We start from the raw sequence: 22,407 nt of genomic DNA, 5'->3' as shown, positions 1-22,407 counted from the left end.
AACAAGTGAAGCACCTGAAAGATTATACAGGATGTTGCTGTGCTAAAATACTTGTAAAGAAATTCACACAGGAAGAGGCTAAATCTCTTACTCTGCATTGTTATGAATTACTTGCACTTTTGTGCTGGCTTGGAGACCCATTAAGCCCCATTTTGCAAGGTGCTGTTCCAAAAACCACAGCCTGTTGCTAAGGCAAGGTCTGTACACCTCGGAAGTGGAGAATAAGGAAACAACAGACTAGAGTTAGATAAAGGAAAGAGGTGAGAGGTCTTTGCATAACAATAAAAAAATATTGCTAATATTTTTGCTAACATCACAATAGAGCTGTACAGTACTATACAACTACCTTCAATATTTCACTGTTTCTCTTTGAAGACTGTATTAGCTTTTGTCAGAATCAGGAGTGATCTAAGGCTCTGAGTCAGCACAACACACAAATATGAATCTGGCTTTAAATGTGTGCTTACATCCTTATGAGTTGTTTGCGTTAAAGAAAACATAGATATGAGGAAGGCAAAAGGTTTGGTCAACCTGTCAGAATAACTTCAGATCAGAGGATCAAGGACACATAAGTAGCTCACAACATTCTGTGCCACCGCTGCTGTAGTCGATGTTTCCTCAGTCCTTCCACTCCCATAATTCTATAATCATTCTGCTGGTTTACATCTCTGACTGGCTTGGCCCCATAGAGCCATGCTGGGCACAGCACTACGCCTTTAGGGTTGTTGCCAAAGTATACACCTGTCTCTTGGGGCATGCTCAGCTTATGAAGAAGTTAGCAAGAAGATTTATCCTCCAGCAGGCCCACCCCACAGTGACCCTTTTATACGTGTAAGCTTTCATTTTACTGCACATTTTTCAAGAACATAAACCCCAACCTTAACAGAAAATGAAAAAACACAGCCAAAAAGAGGGAATGGATTTTAGCATGCTGATTCAAAGCAACAGACCCCATCTGGAGTGGTCAGGCTCAGGGTGATGTGGGGTTAGTACCTGGAAAATAAACTCAGTTGGAGATCATTCCCATAGACTGTCTCCTTACAACACAACATCATAAAATACAAAGACTATGCAAAGTCAATACCATTCCTCAGAACAGCGGGTGTAAGAAAAGACTCAGGCACCACATATTCATCAAGCACACTCCAGCACAGGATCCACCTGTAAAGGCAAACCAACTCAGCCAGGAAACTAGTAGGATACTATAGTTTATTATATATATAGTAAGTATAGTATCTTATACTAGATAGCAAACTATCTAGTTCACTAAAGTTACAGCCTAGCATCCCCCGTGGCCTGAATACACCCCACTTTTACCAGTAGCTCATTGTTTTCTTTACTGCTCTTCCAAAAGACACAAACCAGACATTCACACATAGCACTACGATGAAAACTCCATTATAGCTTTTCACTGGAAAGAGACCAGTGTCTGTACTGCTTCCACATGCAATCACAATTTATTCTATTTATTTATCATATTGTTCTTCAAAGCAGGGCAGAACAATCTTTGAAGGGAGTCCAGCATTCTCTCCCAAAGATTCCTCTGTAGCCATGAGGTTGTCACAGATAGCAACTTGCACACAAGAGTGTCATTGGAAGGAAGAGGCTATTGAGGCATAAACGGGTGGCTATAACCATTAACAGCTTTTCCTTAGCAAGGCCATAAGGGAATCCAGGCTACCTCAGCAACAGTGTTCCCCTAAGAACAGCCTTTCTCTTCAAGAGAACACCATTTGCACTGGAGGCATGGGTATTTTTCTCTTCTAGGACCAAGATCTCACAAAAAAACCCAACACAAGCATTAGGAAGAAATACTCTAAAAGACACGCTCATAAGCATCCAATTAGTAGCTTGTACAGATATTAATAAGAACAATAAAACAGGATTTCATTCCATAGGCATTTATCCAGTGTTCTAGAGAGAGAATTCTGATTCATGGAAGAAACGTGTAGCAAAGAAGAAATTGTAGAAATACCACTTTAAAAGTTTCAACAAGATCGTTCTAAAACTCAGAGGTAGTACCACACCAAACCAAGGCACTCGTGCACTTATTCCCCTCTTCAAGAAGAACTCAGGAGAAGTGTTTAGGATCACCAATATTGTTCAGAAATTCACCCCACTGCGCTTTTCCCCATCCTAGTGAAATGCTCTCCCCAACAGGGTAGGAGCTGAGAGAGGAGTTGGGAGTATCCTCAGGCACCCCATCAGGAGCAGGCAGGGATTTCTCTTTGCTTCTAAGTACACTGCCATTCAAAAACTCATTCAGCACCCTTCAGCACAAAATGACTGCGACATTACTACTACCAGAAGCACAAAGTATAGAAAGCTCTCACAGAGAGGCCAGCACTCTGGGGAAGGCTATCCCCATAATGGCCAGGTGATAACAGAAGGCACAGTTGGGAGTTCCAGGTGGGATGAGAAATACAGGGGTCCCATATGAATAAAAATGTCCTGAGTGGGCTGCAGGTGGGATACAATAAAGAGGGCCACGTGTGAGGTAGGAATCTCTGTGAGGACAAAGGACACACGTGGGGTTCAGTGTGGGTGGGGGCTCCAGGCAGGATCAAGCACGGGGTGGGGTGGGGGCCAGGCCTCGGGCAGAGCGGGCCGGGCTGGGTAGGGATGCTGGGGGCGGAGGGGAGCCGGCTGTGGGGATGCCGAGCGAGGGGCGCTCGGTCCCGGGATGCGCGGCGGGGTCAGCACCGCGGACAGCGCCCGGCCCGGCCCGGCCCGGCGGGCGAGGGAACGGGGCCGGCCCGGCCGAGCGGCGGCGGGCGGGCGGCGAGGGCGGGGGACAAGGACGCGCGCTCCCCACCTGGGCTGTGGCTGGATCTCAGGCGCCTTCCACAGAGACACTGCAGCATATGCGAGCCTTTCTCCAGGAGAAGCCCGAGAATCCTCATGGATTTCACTTTGTGGCGCCCTCCCGCTCCTCGGAAAAGGGACCGGCCCCGGAGCGGCCGGCTCTCAGCGGCGGGGCGCCGCGCCCCCGCGCCGCCAAACTTCCCGGCCCATCCCGGGGCAGGCAGGGGGACCCCGCCGCCACTTCTCGGGACTTGTCCGCCGGCGGAGGGCCGGCCGTGCCGGGGAGCGGGGCGGGCTGGCTGGAAGGACGTCAAGCCCTAGAAACACGCGCGGCCGGCTCCCAGCCCTGCCCCCTGCCGGCACAGCCCCCGCCGGGCCGGGCCGGGCCGGGCCGCGCCGCCGGGACCCTCCGCTCCTCCGGCGCGGCTCTGCCGCTTCCCCCCGCCACCGCGGGCCGGCCCCGTTCTGCGAGTCGCGGCGGGCAGGGAGGAAGGGATGGAGGGAGGAGACAGCCCTGCCGCCCGCCCCATGGTGGCCGCCGTGCGGGCCCGGCAGGGCCGGTGCCCGCGGGTGCCCGGCGGCAGAAGGCGCCGCGTGGGGGGCAGCGAGCGCGGCCCTGCAGCCCCCGGGGCTGGAACCGCGGGGCCCCAGCGCGGCCGGCAGGAAGAGACCCCTCTGGTCTTAAATCACCAGGTGCTCCTTGACGAGCACGCTGGAAACGAGGGAGCCTCCGTCTTTCCACCTACCCCAGGCACCAGCTTCCTGCAAAGGGCGCTCCGTTGAAACTAAAAGTACCTTATTTTTTACCTGCTTTTAAACTATCTCTGTTACAGTGTTGGCGCTTCACTGAGAAAGGTAGGATACATATTTCACATGCAAGGATGGTAAGGGAAACTAACTAGAACTGTCTCCAATTCATGAAATTACACAAAACCCACAACACAAGGCTAGAAAGCACAGCAGCACAGAAAAACTCCTTCAACAAAACAGTACTGTCGTATACAAAAGCTGTTCAAAAGAACTCTTTCACCTGAGTAATAGTGCACTAAAAAGCAACGCCCTCCAGGGACAAATAGGAACCCAGCACAAGGGTGAGTTTTTAGCTGAATTACCTTGTGCTCAAGCAGGGTTCCCTACTCACACACCACCTTTCAAAGCCTTCTCTGCTTTTGTTTCTCTTAATACCTGGAAGAAGTGACCAGGTGTCTGTGACCAGCTCATGAGATGGATATTTTTCTAGAGACTGCACTCCAGGATGTAACAAGCTTCTGGCCAGCACTTCAATAGGATGAAAGAGTGTTACCATCTAGATGAGAATACTGTGGCACATAAACCAGGCATAACAAAAGAAATGCTGTTTAGGTGTGAGAATCTATCAAGCATGTGTGGCAAAATTAATATTTTTGAGAGCATCTGGAGTCTCTCATGCTCTCAATAAATATTCCACAGTTTTAGTTTTACTCTTGAATAGAAAAGGAGAAAAAAAAAAACAGTTAAAATGCTAAACATTTCATGAAATAGTAGCTCTTATTTTCCAGTCAACTCTACTTCATATGCTGAAGAACAGCACTTAGCTAGGAGCAAAACCAGTAGCATACAGTCAGGACTGTTATAAGGATGGAAGATATTACTAACATCCCTGGGATTCATGCTAAATTCAGTTTTTATTGTCTGATGTGACTTAGGCTGAAAAATCCTCACTCTGTCTTAATTTATCAGCTATTTTAGACAGGACCTTGCATATGCACCAAGTCATAGCAAAAAGCTTAATGAAACTGCCCTTCTCTATGTCCCCAGTTACCCAGGATTGCTGCTCCATCACACTCCTCAGAAATCCCTGCTCCCCAGCCATCAATCAATCAATGAAAGGCTACGGTGCCATGTCAGGGCACATATCAAACAGAGACTAGAGCAGTTACCTCTCCCCTTCTCCCAGAGTTGTCCTTCAGTCCTCTGCTACACCTGATCACCAGAGGGCAAGCCTACAGCCCTGCTGGAACAAGGCCTGTGCACAGTGAAGCCTTAAAACAGAACTGGTGGTTCTCCACTACTTCAGTAATAGCACAAAAAAATAATAGTCCTCTTTCTGCAAATGCTTCAGCAGCATGTTTGAGATGAGAACAATTCTGGGTCTGGCTGATGAAGGGCAGTACAGTGAGATCCAAAGTCAAGGTGCCCTCCTTGCTTAGCAGCCAACATGGAGCTGTAAATGAGGGGCTCTCATTTAGAGATGCCAGGACTGAAGTTCAGCACTAGGTAAGAGGGAAGAGTTGCACTTAGATGTTAAACGTGTCAAGCTAGCATGGGAATGGACAGATTTATCCCATGAACATGCAAGAGCAAGTGTCTTGGATCTGATACAGATGTTTGTTAGAATAAAAAGTGAAAATGCAACAGGTAGCTGAATTTTGAGACCTCTGTTCATTAAACACAGCTGTTCCTAGAAAATCTACTCAAAATAAAAACCACTAATAAACTCCATTTCTTTGGGGAGTTTCCATCAGCTTGCAGGCAAGTCTGATTATCCAGCACACTATGGGGTCAGTTGCTGAGTCACATTAGAGGAAAAGGGGGCAGACTCAAACCAGTGAAAAGAATGAATATTACCTGACATTTCCAAAGAAGGGCCATAAGGACTGCAACAAGCACGTGCTCTTTCAAACTGAGTACGTTTAAGGAAGTTTAGACAGCAAAATGGAAGCATAAAAATGGTAAAGGAAGAACTGTGATGCATATGACTCAACTGTTTACATGACACAAAATACTCAGTAATATCATGTACCCAATTAGGTAAATCTTAGCCCAGTATACAAAGCTTAAAGAATTTGAAAGGATAAATGGAGTTGACATAAATTGAGATATTGCTAGATGTGTTAACTCATTTTAATCTGAAAACAAGGTAAACCAAAATAAAATTTATTTCAGTGCAGAGAGACAGCATGTACCCAAACAATACTTCAGTGGGACACAGTGCATAAATCTCACTATGGCTCCTCTGATGAGCTCACACTACTAAATAATAAAGCAAATAACATGTCAAAAGTTACTGTGAAAATGCTAGAGATATTTAGATTTTTAGCCACTGGTAGAACACAGGTTTTAGAAATGATAGCATGATTGAATAAAAGCAGGGATTTCATTTGCTGGAACACAAAGAAAGCTGTGAAAGCCTCACTGAGGTCAGAAGACATTTACAGGGAACACAATGTCATGTGTGTTTCTCCCTTATTAAATTAAAATGCCATTGGCCTTCTGAAGCACTGAATAGAAATGAGAATATGTTTAGGATTATGGAACTTAAATTAATACCTTCTGCTAAAAAGAGGAATGTACTGCACTCTGATCAGAGAAAAATAAGGTGATTTAGCCGACAAGGCTCTTTGCTAGGTATTAAAATAGCATAATGTGTATGAGTTCACCTGTAACAAAAGCCAAAAAAGAAAGAAAATCTACAAAAGCTCCAAGAAGAGACTAGCCAGGAAAGCTAATTTCCTTGTGTTCATACAAAGGCAGTAATAATCTTTCAGGGTGCTGGGTCTATGCTGTTCTGTTTTCACCCATGCTGAGTGGTAGTTCTTTGAACACTGTGATGGGTACACAGACGAGCAGCTTGTGCAGGTGCATTATTTCTGGTTGGTTGGTTTGGGTTTTGTTGCAAGTCTCTGCCCTTGTTGTATTTTCTGGCCAAACACAGGCGGATATGATGAGAAAGGGCCCATTAACCTTAAGAGCTTTGTCCAAGCTGGTGCTGACGCAGAGCTTGCACCTTGTCCCTCCCTCTTGTAAATTTACAGAACTCCTTGCACTCGGTGCTCATTTCTCCAAGCTCACTCCATGGGTCGATATGTGACCAGTGACTTCATATTCTTCAGTGCTGGCAGAGAACCACTCCACAACACCTCTCCTTGCAAGAATAAAATCTACCAAAACGGGCCAAGCCCTTTTTAGTGCAAACCACTGTCACCATTGTGCTCTGGATATTTCTGCTTACCCTTTTCCTCTTGATGAAGCTGGCAAGGGACATACCAGCCACATACAGCTCCTACTGTACCCAGCTCCACCAAAGCATGGCACAATCACACCAGAGACAGTGGGAACTGCAGCACAAAGTTGAGAGGTTTGCTGAAGGTCACACAATAAATTTGTGTACAAGTAGGGAACGAGCCTCTCCCTGATCAGTATAAAGCTGAACTAAGGCAAAGATTCTTCTGAAAACTCTACCATGAATAAAATATACCACACACCTTCTGAGAGCAAATAGGAGACAAAAAAAAAAAAAAAAAAAAAAGACAGAGTTTGAGTTTGTACATCAGACAAGAAAGAATAATTTCTTTGTTGCTTTTCTGAACAAGAGTGAGCAGAAACCACCAACTCCAGGTCCTGCTGGAGAGACTGACTTGGTAAAATCTCAGACCCTTCTGAGCTCACCAAAGCAGGTTCTGGAGCAAAAGAAAATATGTCCCATAGCCTTGATCATTTAATAGGTTTATCCTGAGACATATAAAAAGCTTATAGTAATGAGCACTCAGGAGCTGAATTTCCTGACTTTAAGAAAAAATCTAATATTACATGTAAAGAAGGCTTTGTGTATTAAATGTCTCCAGTCTGAATTAGGGAGAAGTGGTTATTCTGAATATTTTTCAGCACAGTGACAATTCCTCAGAACCTGAACTTCTAGAGCATCTCCAAACATTTTGGCAGTAGTATAAGCAGCACAGAACAGATCCTCTGGAAAAAGAGGCAGCCAGACACTGTTCCATCCACTTCCACTGCCCAGCAGATGCCCTCAACTACAGGATGTCTCACAATGTGTTTAAGAACTCTTGATGGATTTCTCCCCAGCTACTTTTTATACCTATTTTTGGAAACCAGTAATACCATTGGCCTCCTAACTATCTTTTGGCAAGGAGTTCTACAGGTTAATCATGTGGCAGGAAAAAGCTTTTATTAGTTCAAAACTCCTTCTCAATAGCTCCATTTAATCATTTAATGCTCACCTTAAGTTATAAGGTGAGCATTATAAGATTATATTGTGAAATAGTACTTTTATGTCCTCCATAACAGTCATGGTTTTATACACCTCTGTCTATTTCCTTCCTCAATTGTTTAATTTCTGAAGGCACCTGAAAATGCCTAATCTGTTCCATCATTGCCTGAGAGCATCTACTCTTCACACTCCACTGACCTTGTCACTGTTTCCTGTGCCTTTCTAGTTCTATCACATCTTTTCTGAGATAGGATAACTGGAGCTGCACACAGTACTCAAGGTGCAAGTGCTCCAGGGATTTCTAGAACAGCAGGATGATAGATCCTATTTGCTTTCTGTACCTTTTCCAATATTTTCTGCTTGCATCTGCTGAGGTAGCACTTCTAGAGAGATTCACTTTATCTGTGGTCTTTTTCCAGTGAGGAAATGGACCCCAGTAGCACCCCTTACACTTACCACAATATATATATTTATATACACCACTCCCCCATATATTTGGGTTTCATCAATGGGTGCATTACCCTGCACTCCTCCCTAGTTTATAGTTGTTGGTTCAGCAGATGCTCCATATCAGATGCTCCTTCTGCAGCTCTTTTATGTCCACTTCTGTTTCTCTTACTCCAAAGATTTTGTCTCTTCTTCATCCCTTCACTCTTCAAGATCATTTAAGAGCACGTCCAGTACTGCACAGCTCAGTCCCTCTTCACTGGTAAGTTCCCCATTGAAGAGACCTGCTCTTTTTTCTTTTAGGGAAACACCCAGTGAGGAGGCATCTTAGAAATCCAGACTTGTGCCTCACCTTTACCCAGCTGCTCAAAGAACATTAAGGAATTTGGGGGGATGTCCCTCCCCCAGGAGACATGCAGCCCCTTACCTAGATGACCAAACCTGACTGCCAGTCCCCCACAGGATGGCTGCTGTGATTTTTTGCAGATGCAGTTCATGGCAGACCTCCAGATGTTGCCATGTTTGTCCTTTGAACGCTAGAGCTGCAGAAGCACCTTCTAGGTGCACCTCTTTGTTGGGTTCAAGTCCCCTGCCAGCTGTGGCTGCTGCTCCACATCTGCAGCCCTTCCAAGGGAAAACACGCTGGAAGGCAGAAGATCTCCCTCGCCTGCCGATCCCTCCAGGCTCAGAGGTTATGAGAGAGGAAAGCAGATTAAAGGGCTGTAATGCAGCCAGCACGGGGAAGATCTGACCCACAGGGCTCCAGTAATTGAGGCTATTAATCCACAGTAGGTAATGATGGCTTTGCCCGAGGCATGACCCAAGTTTTGAGGGCAGCAGATCACAGCTGAGCCAGGGTTTGGAGGTGGGCAGCAAGCCAGCCTGCTGGCCAGCAGAGTTCCTGGGCTGTGCTGGCCAGCAGAGCTCCTGGGCTGTGCCCACCGACAGCCCCTTGGCTCCTCTGCTTTCAGCAGGCAGCCACCAAGGCAAAGCCAGAGCTGGGATAGGTGCAGCTTCCAAATTCAGGATGTGCTCTAGGCTTTCCCTCCAGTTTCCTGCCTGCAACATGAACAACTGGCAGTCTGCTTTCCTCATCTAGGAGTGCAACCAATCCATCCACCTCACAGGGAAAAATTGTCAGGCTTAATAAAGGGGATTTTCTGAGGGTAAAAGTACAATGGACCAACCACGCAAAAAGCCATCTCCCCTTCCCCTCCAGCAAACTCACTCCTAATGTTCCAGAGGGCATCTGAGGTTGGGAGCAGCATCTGTGGAAGCACGAGCCTCCCCATCTGCCTACTTCCAGTGACACTTACAGAGCCTTTTGCTGTTGTCTAGACCTGAAGTGTATTTATTCTGGCATGCTAATACAACACATGTGGCACAGCCTCATCAAGACAAGCAAGTACTTGCCTGCCTGCCTTGGGAATGATGGTACAAGAAACACTTTCTGCTCCAATTCACAGCTGCTCCAATGACAGAAAAGCCACTATCAGGACACCACAGTTCAGACCCTCACTCATTAAGTGACCACCACGGCTGAAGAGTGCACAGAGACACCTTTGAAAGAGATTTCTCTGGAAAGACCACTATTCTGGAACATGCAATTCCCAGTGCCTGCAGTGTAGCACAGCTAAGGTTCTTTATCAGAACTACACACAGACTTGTCCCTGCTGGCTCTGAAAGGAAGAAAATGACAAAAGCTAGATATTAAATAATAATATTACAGTGCAGTTATAAAGGATCTATGTAGGTAAAGGAAAATTAATGTTTCAAGAGATTTGAGGATGGGATTTACAAGACCTTTGTAAGAGCCACCTTTGAAATCCTGGATTGTTAGGACAGGACTTCCTACTGGGTACATTTTTTCCAGGTGAACTTAAGACTTTTTGTCTGGAAAATTTCCTTTTCTGAGACCTATGTCATTTAGTCCTCACCAGAATGCAAGAGAGCTAACAAAAAAAAAAAAAAAAAAAAACAAAAAAAAAAAAACAACCAAAAAACACCAAAACCTGTCTCTCTCTCTCAGAGCACACTATTACTTTGGGGCAGTTGTAAAAAAAATAATTTAACATATTATTTTCCATAAAATTACATTTTTCTGAAGTATCTCAACTTTGCTAAAGTATTTTAGCAGTATTATGAAAATAAAATTGCAATTAAAGGCTTTGACCTCATCAAAATAAAACATTTCTGCAAGATTCTCAATCACAGACAACTGAGGAATACCAGGAGTGTTTGTCTGACAGCGGTGTGAACAGAGATGAACTTGACTTGTTCCCCATTAGGCCACAAGTCCCCCACTGCTCTGCAGCCCCCTGCACATGGATATCCACACACCAGCTTCATGGGACAGAGATGATTTTTTGCTGTTCATAGTTTCAGGACAAATGGTGGAGGCAGTTGCTATGACCAGGCTCAGACCCTGCCAGCTACAAGGCAGAAAGAATCACTTTCTCCACCCTCTGCTGTAAGAGAAAACCCAAACCTAAGTAACATATTTTGGGTTCCTTTTTGCATTTGACTCATGGTCCAGCATCTTTTAAGGTTTCTGTTGTTAGCTTTTCTCTGCAGCCATTAGAACGAGGAAATCTAAATATGCCAAGTTACCATTCTTACATAATGGCTCAGGGATTTAAGAAAGGCCCCAAATCTTCTAAAAGTTAGCAACACCAGTTTGCAATAAGCACACCAGTGACAGGTAACATGGCTGGATCCCAGGGACAGGAATCATTGCTGACATGTGACATACTGAGTAATGGCCTTATCCTGCTTTTGCTGAAAACACAGCAGTGCCAGCCCACAGACTGCTTATCAACCTCTGGAGAACTCTCCTCCCCTTTAAGAACATAAAAAATCCTACTTTCCTCAGCAGCTGAAGATATTTCACTTAAGATGGAACAAAGATTCTAGCAAATCCCATTGCAAAACATATATATTCTGGCAAATCAGGGAGGAACAAGAAGTGTTCAAGTCAAAGATGAGTGCTATTATGTGATTATTGCTATGGAGAACAGCAAGAAAGAGGAAATCACAAAAGATGGATGACCAATGGGTGGAATTTCAAAGAAGAGAAAAATACAGGAGGAAAATGCTTCTGTGTGTGAGCAGATAAATCAGCCAGGCATTTCTTTATCAGGCACTACCAGAGGCCTTGAAGGTCAAGCATTGCAATGACTATCTGCTTCCCAGAGGCAGAGTTTAACACCTGGACCACACTACACACAGCACATGTGATGGACCTGGCACAGCAAAAAATGCAACTCAGCACAAGCTAAAGCTGTAACTACAACCACAGGATGGACTGAGGAAGGATTAGAGGAGACCCTAAGAGGTTTAGGGGTGGGTGCAGAGGATTTTCCAATAATGTTAGAGAGATGGGGCCAGTTTCTGACCTGCTATAACTGATACTGCTCCAAGAGGTCTGAATTTAGCCCATACATTTCAGGCGCTGATATATATATTTTTTTTTTTTCTAACAGACACTTTAGGTATGCAAAACTGAAATTCTAAAGCTGAGCTGCTGCTCTGTCAGCATGTGCTAAACTATTTATGAGTCACTAAAACACACCTTTTCTAATTCTCACCTTAGCTTGTGAATGGCATGTGGCCAGGATGCCTTTTCCAGCTACTTGAGAAAAGTCACCACAGTGTGCTGTGTGCCAGGCTGCTGGCAGAGCCACTGCACTGGCTCTGCTACAGGACATGCTTGACCTCTAGCCAGACCTGCATTAGCCCTCTGCCTGTTTGCATTTGGGACAGTCACAGACATTATCTAAACAAATGTCACCCAATGGCAGCAATAAATTTTGGCAATTTCCCTCAAATGAGAAATCCTCTGCAGAATCAAAAACCGCAACTGCAGGCTTGAGTCACCCCATGTCCCCAGTGCTGCCTTAGCTCCACACACCATTTCTCTCCCTGCACAAACAATCCTACCAGCTACAGGGGGCTCACAAGTGAGTGGAACCACAGCCATCACTTTCCATTCCCAAAAAGCTGCATCCCGCAACTCAGCAGTGAAGCAGTAGTTACAATGGGGAAAAATGTCCAATTAAAGCACAGCTGTTCTGAGCCAGTTCTCATGTGTCATGCATCCACATCCTCAGACCACTGACAAAATTATTTCCTTTCAGCTGGCATTTGCTTAAAGCTCCAACACAGAGGCAACCTCAACTATGCAGCATTCAGGTTCACATAAACCCTCCTTAGATGTTACATCCCAGCAGTGAGGACTCCATTTGCTCTATCTAGATATCTTGAACACCAGCCCCACATTCAAATCCCTACACTCAGAGGTTTGACTTATTTTTTCTCCTCCACTTTGGTTCCTTGACTGTTATCCTGATCCTAAAGGGGATTTTCCATCTCCCACTCCCCTTCTCAGCCAGCTGCTGTGCACAGATTTAGCAGGATGACTCAGAAGCAGGGAATGACAGCTCAACATTTTCCTGCTATAGAGCAATCACTGCCTCTCTCCAGAAGGTCCTTGGGTCAGGATTGGAGGTTCTGCACAAGGGAAAGGAAAGCAATGGCTTCTTTCTGAGAAAAAACAGACCCAACTCTGTGGACCTCCTGCTGCTTCCCTCTGTCACAGCCTCAACTTGTCCTTGCTTAAGCCTCACAGGAGCAGCTTGTTGTAAAGCACAGTTTAGCTATTTGCTTTTCATGACAGCAGAGCCTCAGAGTTCCCGAGGTCAGTGCCAGGCACTCTGTGAGGCAGCACACGACACTGGAAGCTGTGAGGAATGGGAAGGCAGGTTCCCAAGGTGGTGTCTTTTCTTTTTCCCTGCTGAGTTACAGCAAGTGTCACGGCCTCATCATCTATTTTTCATTCCCCAGTGCTCAGTGTCAAGCCATAATGAAGCCATAAGGAATCCAGCACCACTCAGCAGTGCACTAAAGCACTCTGGCTCAGCTCTGCAGAGCTGTATGGCACAGTGTGCAGTGTTACAGAAGGAGGAGAGTCTGATATCAAGAATGCTCCCCATTTTTATACACTACGGTCCCAGAATGGCAGTGATAGCAAGTGAGAGCAAGGCAGGGCTCAGAAAAGCCTTGCTCCTCAGCTGCTCCCTCAGTCACCACCCTGGGTGCAGCAAGAGCTGTCAGGCAAGGCCACAAATGTCCAAGGTGGTTAATGTCAACAGCCAGCTACAAAGAGGCAAGCAGGCAGAAGCAGAAGGATCCATCTCAGGATGATGTTCTCAGAGGACAGATGGTCAAAGATAACCTCTGAAAGAGTGCCTAAATAGGACTTCTGGGTCCCCACACAGCTGCAGTAACTCAGCTGCCTTTCCCCAGGCACGAGGCATCACTAAATCTGGCAGCTGGGGAGAAGAGCATTGCTGCCAGTGCCCATGGATGTGCACTGGACACAGCATGGCCACGGGTCAGACTGTTGATGCAGAGGAGCAGGCATCACTCACGGGGAGAGCCAGGGATCCCTCCTGGTGCTTGGCCACTTGGCAGAGCTCCCCTGGGGTCAGGCAGGGCACCTGAACTGTCTCTTTGCCCATTTATCCAGCCCAGAAGTGGGGTCAGGTCTCAATGAGCACAGAACACCTGGCAGCCCCAGTCTCCAGGTAAAACTTGCAGTGCTTTTGATGAGATAGAACAGACAACAGCTTTATTTGTACACCATTGGGGCAAGCATCTGGAAATGGGCTACATTAACACAAAGTAAATCAACAATCAGATACAACCTCAGAGCTAACATCTACTCCAGCCTATGGCATAGTCTGAGCAGCTAAAACTGGAACAAAGCAATTCCTGGGGGGCAGCTCACAGGGGAAAGCCTGCACTGGTCTGTCAGGGATGCAGGCAGAAGTGCTTGGATAATCTCATTTTAAAGTATTGTTCTGATCTTCCACATCTTGCTTTAACAGTTAGGTACTCACCTTGTAGAAACTGTTGGGCCATGTCTCTGGTACTCCATAATTTTTTCTTCCACAGTGGCACTCTCACCAAGGAAGGTTTCATGGAAGACGCCTGCTGAGGCCAATTATCATTTTTCCTATGGGTGTTTACACCAACTAGGATTGATGGAAATGGGCACTTGGCCATCATGCCACACAGCAGCTGTGTTTGCACTGCACTTCACCGAGACCCTGCTATTTACATATAATATTCTAACTTTTCAAACTTCCTTTTACTCCATGCTACAAGTTTTATATTTCCTCACTATCTCATTTGTAAGTCCTGTTAAGATCTAATGCTCCTGCTAAGATTTTACACACCAGAAAAATCCTGCTGAAAAGAGAGCTTAGATGTGAAGGTGATGGTTCAGCCCAGGGTCAGGGCAGTTAACACAGACATTAAATACTGTGCAGACCAGAATGATGCTCTTCTGTTAACACATCACAAGGCATTACAGAAGATGGAGCAGCTGCCATCCACTTTCCTAAGAGCAGTAGCTTTGAACATCCTTTCATATTCTTATTTCTGTCAGGATTTTCCTACCCCACAACTGCTCTTGAAAAATAGGAGATTCCTGGTGGCTGGGACCAAGCAGGAACATAAAGATGCTGTTTTTGCATGTGCTGCAGTACAGCAGTTTTGCCACGTGGGACGCCCAACTGGTCAGCACTCCTCCCCAGTCTTTTTTGGAAAAGGGAGAAAAGGTTTATTCTGAAGGCTTTGCTGATTCTTATTCTTTACACAAACACTGTATCCACAATCTAAGCATCATTTATGCATTTACAGAAGCTTTGCTCTTTGGTGGTGCATAGTTTAGCAACAGACTTTCTGCATATTTAAGGGTTATAAATGATACTATGTTGCTTCGAAACTACAGGCAATACTTTCCCATAGTTTTATGGTTGTACTGAGATGGGTCCTTGACTGCTGGCAGCAGTAGGGGTCACAGTAGTGTGTGTTAAGTGGGAGAATTAAACTAAAAATAAAAATCTAAGGGAAAAAACCAACAAGCTGAAGCATCTTGTGACAACTCACCCCAGAAGCCCTGTCAATCTGCCAGGACTGCATTACCAAGAGTTGGGAGAGAAGCTAAACCATCCACTGTGTAATGCTCAAGAGCTCTTTAACCCACTCCATCTTCAGCTGCTTTCTGTTGCTGGCTGCTTTTAACCTAGTTTTCAATCTCCAGAACTCTTATTTCTGGCTGCAGCTTTCATTAGCAGAGACATGCTCCCCATTCAGTTCCTTCCAGAGATGTAGGCTACATCCCCAAAGTGCCTTTTTGGGAAAGTTGTCTGATGCACTTGCAGCCAAAGGGTGCAGTGCCCTGGAAAACAGGGAGGAATGTAGCTTCCAAAGTACATTTTTCCCCTCAGTACTAAGAAGCCAAACCCCACTGGTGAATTTTGTAGATGAGATTGTTCTTCCCTAACCATTACCAGTTTTGTTTCCAAAACTGATGTGAAAGACTGTTTTTTAAGGACTTGAAGGGCTCTTCTCCCTTTGTCTCTTTCCCTATCCTTTTGGAGTGGTGGGTGATTCATTGCCTTTCTCTACTTTTTCACACCTCCATTATTGATGCCCTCTTATACAGGCAGCTGGGGAAGAAACAGCTTTCAGGAAGTCCCAGTGATCACAGATATGCCCTCATCCTCAGCTTGCTAAGTGCTTTCTTGCTGAACTGCCAGAAATACAGATTTCCTGAAATACTCATGATTTGCTGCAGGAAAATCATCTCCTGTCACTACACAGACAGGCTGCATCAGGGGAATGCAGCAGTCTGGGGTCCCCTCTGCAGAGGTGCTCACATAAATACCTTGTGACCTCCCTTACTGCCTGATTTAGAGGCTGTCAGGCATCTTGTCTTCCTCCAGAACTAGCTGCGGTCTGACAAGATCAAGATGGACATTGAAAAGTGATTTTATAGTGTAAAACACTTCAGTTGAAGCCTTCTCAGTTTCATACTCTATACCATCCCCTTAGTCTTCCTGGGAAGAGGGTACAGGGCTTTCAAAGGCTGGGGCACATGCTTTCTTTTCAGAAGTGTCCACACTCTTTTTATTGTCAAGTGACAAGTTTCCCTAAGAGGGAGGGATGTAAACTGTCTCCAGTCCCAAAGCCTTGTAACCATGTCAGCAAAGCACCACACTTGGCTACTAAGGTCTGCTGGGAGGCTGGATTTTTCAGCTCAGACACCCCAGCTGTGTAATTACACAGCCTGCAGTCTTGAAGCAGACTGAGTCCAGCCAGCCCAAAACACAGCCCAGACAAGTTTGCATCTGGCTGCAAAAGATCTTGTAAGACATACCCATGACTACTGGCATCAGCTCAAAACACTTCTCTGGTTTAGAAAGCATCAATGCCAGAGGATAGATTGGGTATGCTGAACATCAGCGGCAGAGCTGATCCCACAACAGCTGTGTGCGTTAACAAATCCTTACAGTCCGCCTTGGCAGAGACGCTGAGCTTGGCATTTCTGTCCCCACTTCACAGGCAGGAACATTGCAGCAGGACAGGAATAAGCAGCTCCCAGAGCCTCACACAAGCAGCCCACAAGGCCATGGAAGGAGCTCTATTACAAGTTTGCACTGAGGACTCTTGGTGCCATGTGCTGGGCTCAATGCCCTGCCAAGAAGAAGCAAGACTCTGAAACCTAAAAGCCTGTCCCACACCTCCACACCAGCTGACTTCCCACCATCTCCTGTGGGGTTTCCAGTGGCTTTAAAAACAGCAAGTTTTGCTTGATGGAGGTCAAGCCACAGAATAAGTTTGGTCATCTGCTGTCACAGCACATTCTGTGGTGGAAGTAACCCAAATCTACTGCATCCCTTTCCTCTGCCTGAACCACAAAAAGCTGTTTTCCTTTAAGATGGCCTTATGGCTGGGCTTGCTGCCTGCCAGGCTTGTGGTCATACTCTCTCAGGCTAATCCAGTACAAAAGGCACTGGCTGCTCTCCACTCCAAACCCCTGCCAAGCTGTGAGATAGATGGAGCTGCTTATAAAATGTATCATAAATTGGAACAGCGTAAGAAGCTAACAGCAGTTGTGCTGAATGTAGCAGCCTACATCCCAAAGGACCTCAGCACATCTGATTTACAAAAAAATGCACTCAAAATAACAAATGTTTTTGTAATTCAAGAAATTTCTCATTAAAGTCAACCTCTGCAAGACTTTTGCAGTAAGATTTCATTTGAAAACCTGCATAAATCATCCTTAAGTGTTTGTTTTAAGTATGTAAGCACTAGAAATACCCAGTGCAGACAAACACTGGGGAAAAGCACACACACTCCTCATCATGCCCTTGTATTGCTTTTTTTTATTCTGGGTGATGAGTTTGTGATTTCACATCCCACCCCACACCTACCCAGTCAATAACATTTAGAACTTTTCACTTCTTACAACCAAGGTACCTCCCTGACCTCCACCTGGTTGGCAACTCTATGGCTTCCCAAATGCACAAAGCAACAACAACAAAAAAAGCCCAAAGCTGGAAGCTGAAACTCAACAAAGCAAAGTTCAGAAGTATTTAATGTTGAAGCATTGGAACAATTTAACAAGGTGAATCTTCTGTCACTGGAAAGTTTCAAAGCAAGAGGGGATATTTTCTTTATTCAGCACTGCACTTCAAGCAGGAGTCAATTGAGGGCAGTCCTGTGACTTGCACTCCACAGGAGGTCAGACTGAAAGATCACAAGAGCCTCTCTGACCCCATAACCCAGGAATTAATACCTGGGAGGAGTTTCTTGTAAAATCTGTCAAACCACTGCCCTTTAAATCCCTACCTACAGCTTCTCTGCTATGAAGCCACAATGGAAAAATCAATTAAAGAACAGGGAAAATGGAAAAGAGAAAAAACAAGAAGCTACTGACTGATCAAGGCACAGTGAAGGATGATGGAGGTTTGAACACTGCCCCTGCACCAGGCTGAGCAGGACCTGTTCTGAACTCCTGGAGATCATGGGATGTTGGCTGTTACTGATTCTGCTGGTACTCATGTCCTCTGCAGGCAATAGAGGACAAGGGTTTGCATTCTGCAGGACTACAAAACCCGTGTCACCCCCAAACTCTGAACAGCTCCACTGCACAGACAACCAAGCTACAAAGCTATTAGTCATTCATTTGAACATCCCAACCAAGCTACTTTTGTGATTATAACTGTAGACCAAGAGAGACTGCATACAAACAACAGGAAAAACAACTCAACACAACCCAAACTAGAAATCCAACAAAAAAACTCAAAACCACAAAACTGCTATTTCATTATTATTGTACTGCTACTTTGGAATCAGAGAAAATATAAACCTCCATCAGCAGATCTGGGTTCCTCAATGCAGCTCAGAAAGTTGGCAGGGGACTGTACAAGGAACAGCAATTAGATTGCACAGATCCTCAGGAAGCCAGCAGAGGGTAGCAGAGCATTTTAGAGAGCAGCTGACAGAAGCCCAGGCAAAGCAGCCTGATCTGTACCTGCTTCTCCCTCCTCACTTTCTGGTTGCTATTTCAGTTATTCAGGAAAATAACAATTTTATTCATGTCTATCCATTCCATTTTCAATTGCTGCCTTGCTTTCTTCGCAGATGAGAAGGAAGATTTATATTTCAATTATTCCTACCCTTCTCCCTGAAAGAAGCTTGTTTCTCCCTTATTTTCTTGATAGTGTCTGCATCCCTCCCCAGCCAACTCTCCCCTGCAGTAGTGGGCAGCAAGCCATGTCCTATGGGTGGAGTTCAGCAGTGGGGTACCACCCTTGGGGAGGCAAGAGGAGGGGAAGAGGGTCAGGAGGGCAAATAGCTGTTTCCAGGAGTTTCAGGAAACTGGTTACACCAGTAGCTCCCCACATTAGGAGTCTGGATTATCCCAACATCCTTTAATACAATGTTCAGATAACACTGAATTGCTGATGGCCAGTCCCAAGTTTTTGATTGCTTCGAAGCTGTTAAAAGTAAAGGAGAGGAAGAGACATAATATTTTTGTACTGCTTTCCTTGCCTCTCCAGAAGTCTCCATTCTTCACTTTGCAGATTCCCACCGCAGTCACACAGAAAGCCCTCAGCTCCACAAGCACCTCAAGAAGCCAATAAACCAACCTCATCCTGACCCCCCTCATGCCCTCTGCCGAGTGTAAGAGTAGGAAGACTTCCAATAACTTTTATTATATTTTTTTTAAGGTTCCTGTGTGTTAAGTCTCAAGCCAGGATGCAGGGAGTCCTGCTGCCCTGCTCTGGGAAGCTTGTATGGGTAAAGGAGACCAGACAGGAGCACAGGGGAGGGGGTGGGGGCGACAAGAGTCTGGCTTTTAAATAGCTAACTTTTTCATGCACAGTCTGCAGGAACCAAAAATAGCTCCTGAATATTTCAGCAAATCATTCCCAATAATTAAAATAGTGATGTGTTTTCTGTCAATCCCAAATGCAGTGAAAGCCTTGAGATATATTATTCACTACAAATTATTCATCCAGCTGCACTTGCAGTGTTGAAAATTTCCGTTCACTTAGACCTAAGCGCAAAGAAATCCTCCAGCCCCTAAATGACAAAATCTTTCATATCTCCCCATTGCTAAAAGATACAACAAACTAACCTTCCCTGATGTATCCCATTTATTTATTGCAGGAATGGCTTACCCAGTAGGTTAAGACTGTAGTGCAGCTGACACTTAGTACTAATTAAGTATCTGTTCATTGCAGCTGCTTTCTGTTCCTCTAACAGACAAGTGAAAGTCACTAAATAAATTTTCCACAAATTGTACTATCCCACTTGTTCTACCCAGGTGCTGTGCCAGACCTGAGGACCAGCCCTTTACCACAATGTCAGGAAGCAATGGGAGGTAGAGGAAAGGTTCTTGCAGACTTCCAGTTCTGGGGAAAAGCTTCTGCCTCTGTAGAGCACTTGATTATCAGTCCTGCCCCACCAACAGCAGACACCTCCTCAAAACAGACACCAAAGCTAAACATGCCAGAAGCATCACCCTCTTGTAGTGCTATGAAAAATATGTGGCATCATTTAAATCCAGCCCAGCAGCTCACTCCTCCATTACAGCCTCTTCATGAATTACAAATGTGAAGCAGCAGACGCTCGGCACAAGAGCACAGTCTGGGCAAGATCTATTTACAGACCTTCTTAAAGAAAGAACCCAATATATAAAGGTGTTTTCATTCTCTTGTAGCTGGGGTCAGGAGACCTCAAAGGGACAAGATATTTTGGAAGCACTAAGCATCCCTGATAGGGTAGTTAGAGCCTGGGGTATCTCAGTTTGAGATTCCCCGTCTGTCCAATATGTCTGGACATTTAATATAAATTAATCTGTTATTACAAACCATTCAACCAAGTTCTCCTTGACCTGCAGTCTGAAACAAGACAGGGAGCTAAAACAGGCCCTTTCTTGGTCTGTTTGAAGGTACAGCTCTTAAGAAGATGCAACTTCTTTTCATGATTAAAAGGATGGCTATTAAGAGTGATGCCACAGGAAACCCTGGAGATCACAAACATTCCCCTTTGCAAAAGACTGGCAATATGGGGAAACATTACAATGAAGTTGCAGTTCCTTGTCCTCCTCCTCAGTTACGTGTCACACTGTCATTCCAGAATGTCACCTTGATGGAGAGAACAACTTCTTGAGAGGAGTCATCTGCTTGGAGCAACAAAAGCCACCTCCTTCAGAAATACACCCACAGAAGTGTGCAAGGGCAGGACAATAACGTCACATCAGGGCATAATTAAAACTCCTGAGTAGTTACAGCTCCTCATTGACAGTCTTTTATGTAATGACTGAATGCAATTAAGGTAACAGCCTTCCCCATACTGACATGTCTGCACAAACATACAATTACCACGGAGATGGAAAGCAGCCTGACAAACATTTTGCTCAGGGAACCAGAAAGCCAGTGAGGAGGTCTTGAGCCCTTTTCCAGCCTTGCTGCTCCTGACTTCTTCAGGACGTTGCATCAAGCCCTGAAGGCAGGGACAGAGGCCAGAAGGTGCTTGTACATTAATAAGTCCTCCTTGCCCAGCAGATGCCCTTTCTTGGCAAAACTCTCCCTTTCTATAGAAGATCCAGCACGTGTTGTTGCACAACGGACTGGCAATTTTACAGAACAAGCTCGGACTGGCTTTCTGAGGGCACAGAGACACGAGACAAAAGAGATATTGAAAACATCCTAACAAAACAAAAAAATTATAAATACAAAAGCTATCCATGGTTTCTCACTTGAGAAACATACACCCTTAGAAGCCTGTTTTCTCCTAGCCTTTTTAGTTCTTGCAGGGTGAAACTGAATAAGCAATAGTAAGTGTGGAAAGATGATCAAATCAACAGAAAGAGATGAGTTAAACTCAAGTTTGCATGACAGAAGTTGCACAGAAGTGCTGTGGGAAGACAGAGGCATTCATATTCAGATCTGAATTAGTGAGAGCTATATGAAATCTGGACCAAAGGATAATAAAAGCAAAAGTCTGCTAACGGTGGTTAGATCGTGTTCTCATGGAGCGTGGCTGGGTGACTCAGACAGCAGGATTTTAGACAAAGAGGGTTTAGAACAAGCCTTAGTAAAGATAAAAACCAGCAGCAATACAAGACACAGCACTCTTACACAACGTCCTACCTGTCCCATTCACCCTTCCTCTTGTCCTGCAAACAGTGGCACACAGAGCTAAGGCCTGTAATAGAGCACAGCTCTGCCCATGTGGACCAGCAGATGTGGACAAGTCACACAGCCAGAGACTGGCACGGTCCCTGTGCCAGAGCTCTTTGGAATCCTCTCCTGTAAAATTTCTAAGATCTCATTATAATGAAAGTTACCCAGCCAAAAAAGTCCTAAAACACACAGCAAGAAGAGAGCCTTTACAACTATTTTTGTCCTTCCACGTTTACATCACTGTTCTAATAAAGATTCTCCAAGTAAAATTATTACCACCAACATAATATCCAGTCCTAAATTCAGTTTTCACTCATGTTGGTGTGCAGCTGTACTAGCCCCGCGTGCACTGGTGCTCTGTCTGCCCACATGAATATCCTACATTTCTTGAGGAGACTGAAGTGGCACTAAACATCAGTGCTTGGCAACTGAACTTCACCATAAAGTCTTTCTGGACAGGCCTGATTTTGCCTTCAGTCAGTCAACAGGCAACTAAAGCCATTTTGCCAGCATACACTTCACTTGTTCTCCTGCTAAAAGCCTTGAGTCAGGCTGAACAGTGAAGTGCTAAGGACCTCACAGTCTTTGTTTCATTATGCCATTCCCTACAAAAATATG

General features: G+C 45.2%; 1 protein-coding gene across 2 annotated transcripts in view; it reads right to left on the bottom strand.

The window, feature by feature from the left end:
• The window catches only part of FGF12 (fibroblast growth factor 12), a 222,767-nt gene that overhangs the window by 141,000 nt on the left and 59,360 nt on the right, over window positions 1-22,407 (bottom strand). The window contains exon 1 of one of the 2 annotated variants that reach the window (XM_021536857.4): window positions 2,816-3,085. The exons of the other annotated variant lie outside the window; for it this stretch is intronic. Within the exon in view, the coding sequence (XP_021392532.2) occupies window positions 2,816-2,903 (88 nt within the window). The 5' untranslated portion in view covers window positions 2,904-3,085. Of the gene's footprint in view, window positions 1-2,815; window positions 3,086-22,407 lie in introns of those variants that run through there. 2 annotated transcript variants of the gene reach the window in all.

The sequence above is a fragment of the Lonchura striata genome, chromosome 9 (genome assembly GCF_050655825.1).
Source record: "Lonchura striata isolate lonStrDom1 chromosome 9, ASM5065582v1, whole genome shotgun sequence".
Classification (NCBI taxonomy): Eukaryota; Metazoa; Chordata; class Aves; order Passeriformes; family Estrildidae; genus Lonchura; species Lonchura striata.
The sequence above is the reverse complement of the archived record's forward strand: the minus strand, read 5'-3'. Positions and strand labels throughout refer to the sequence as shown.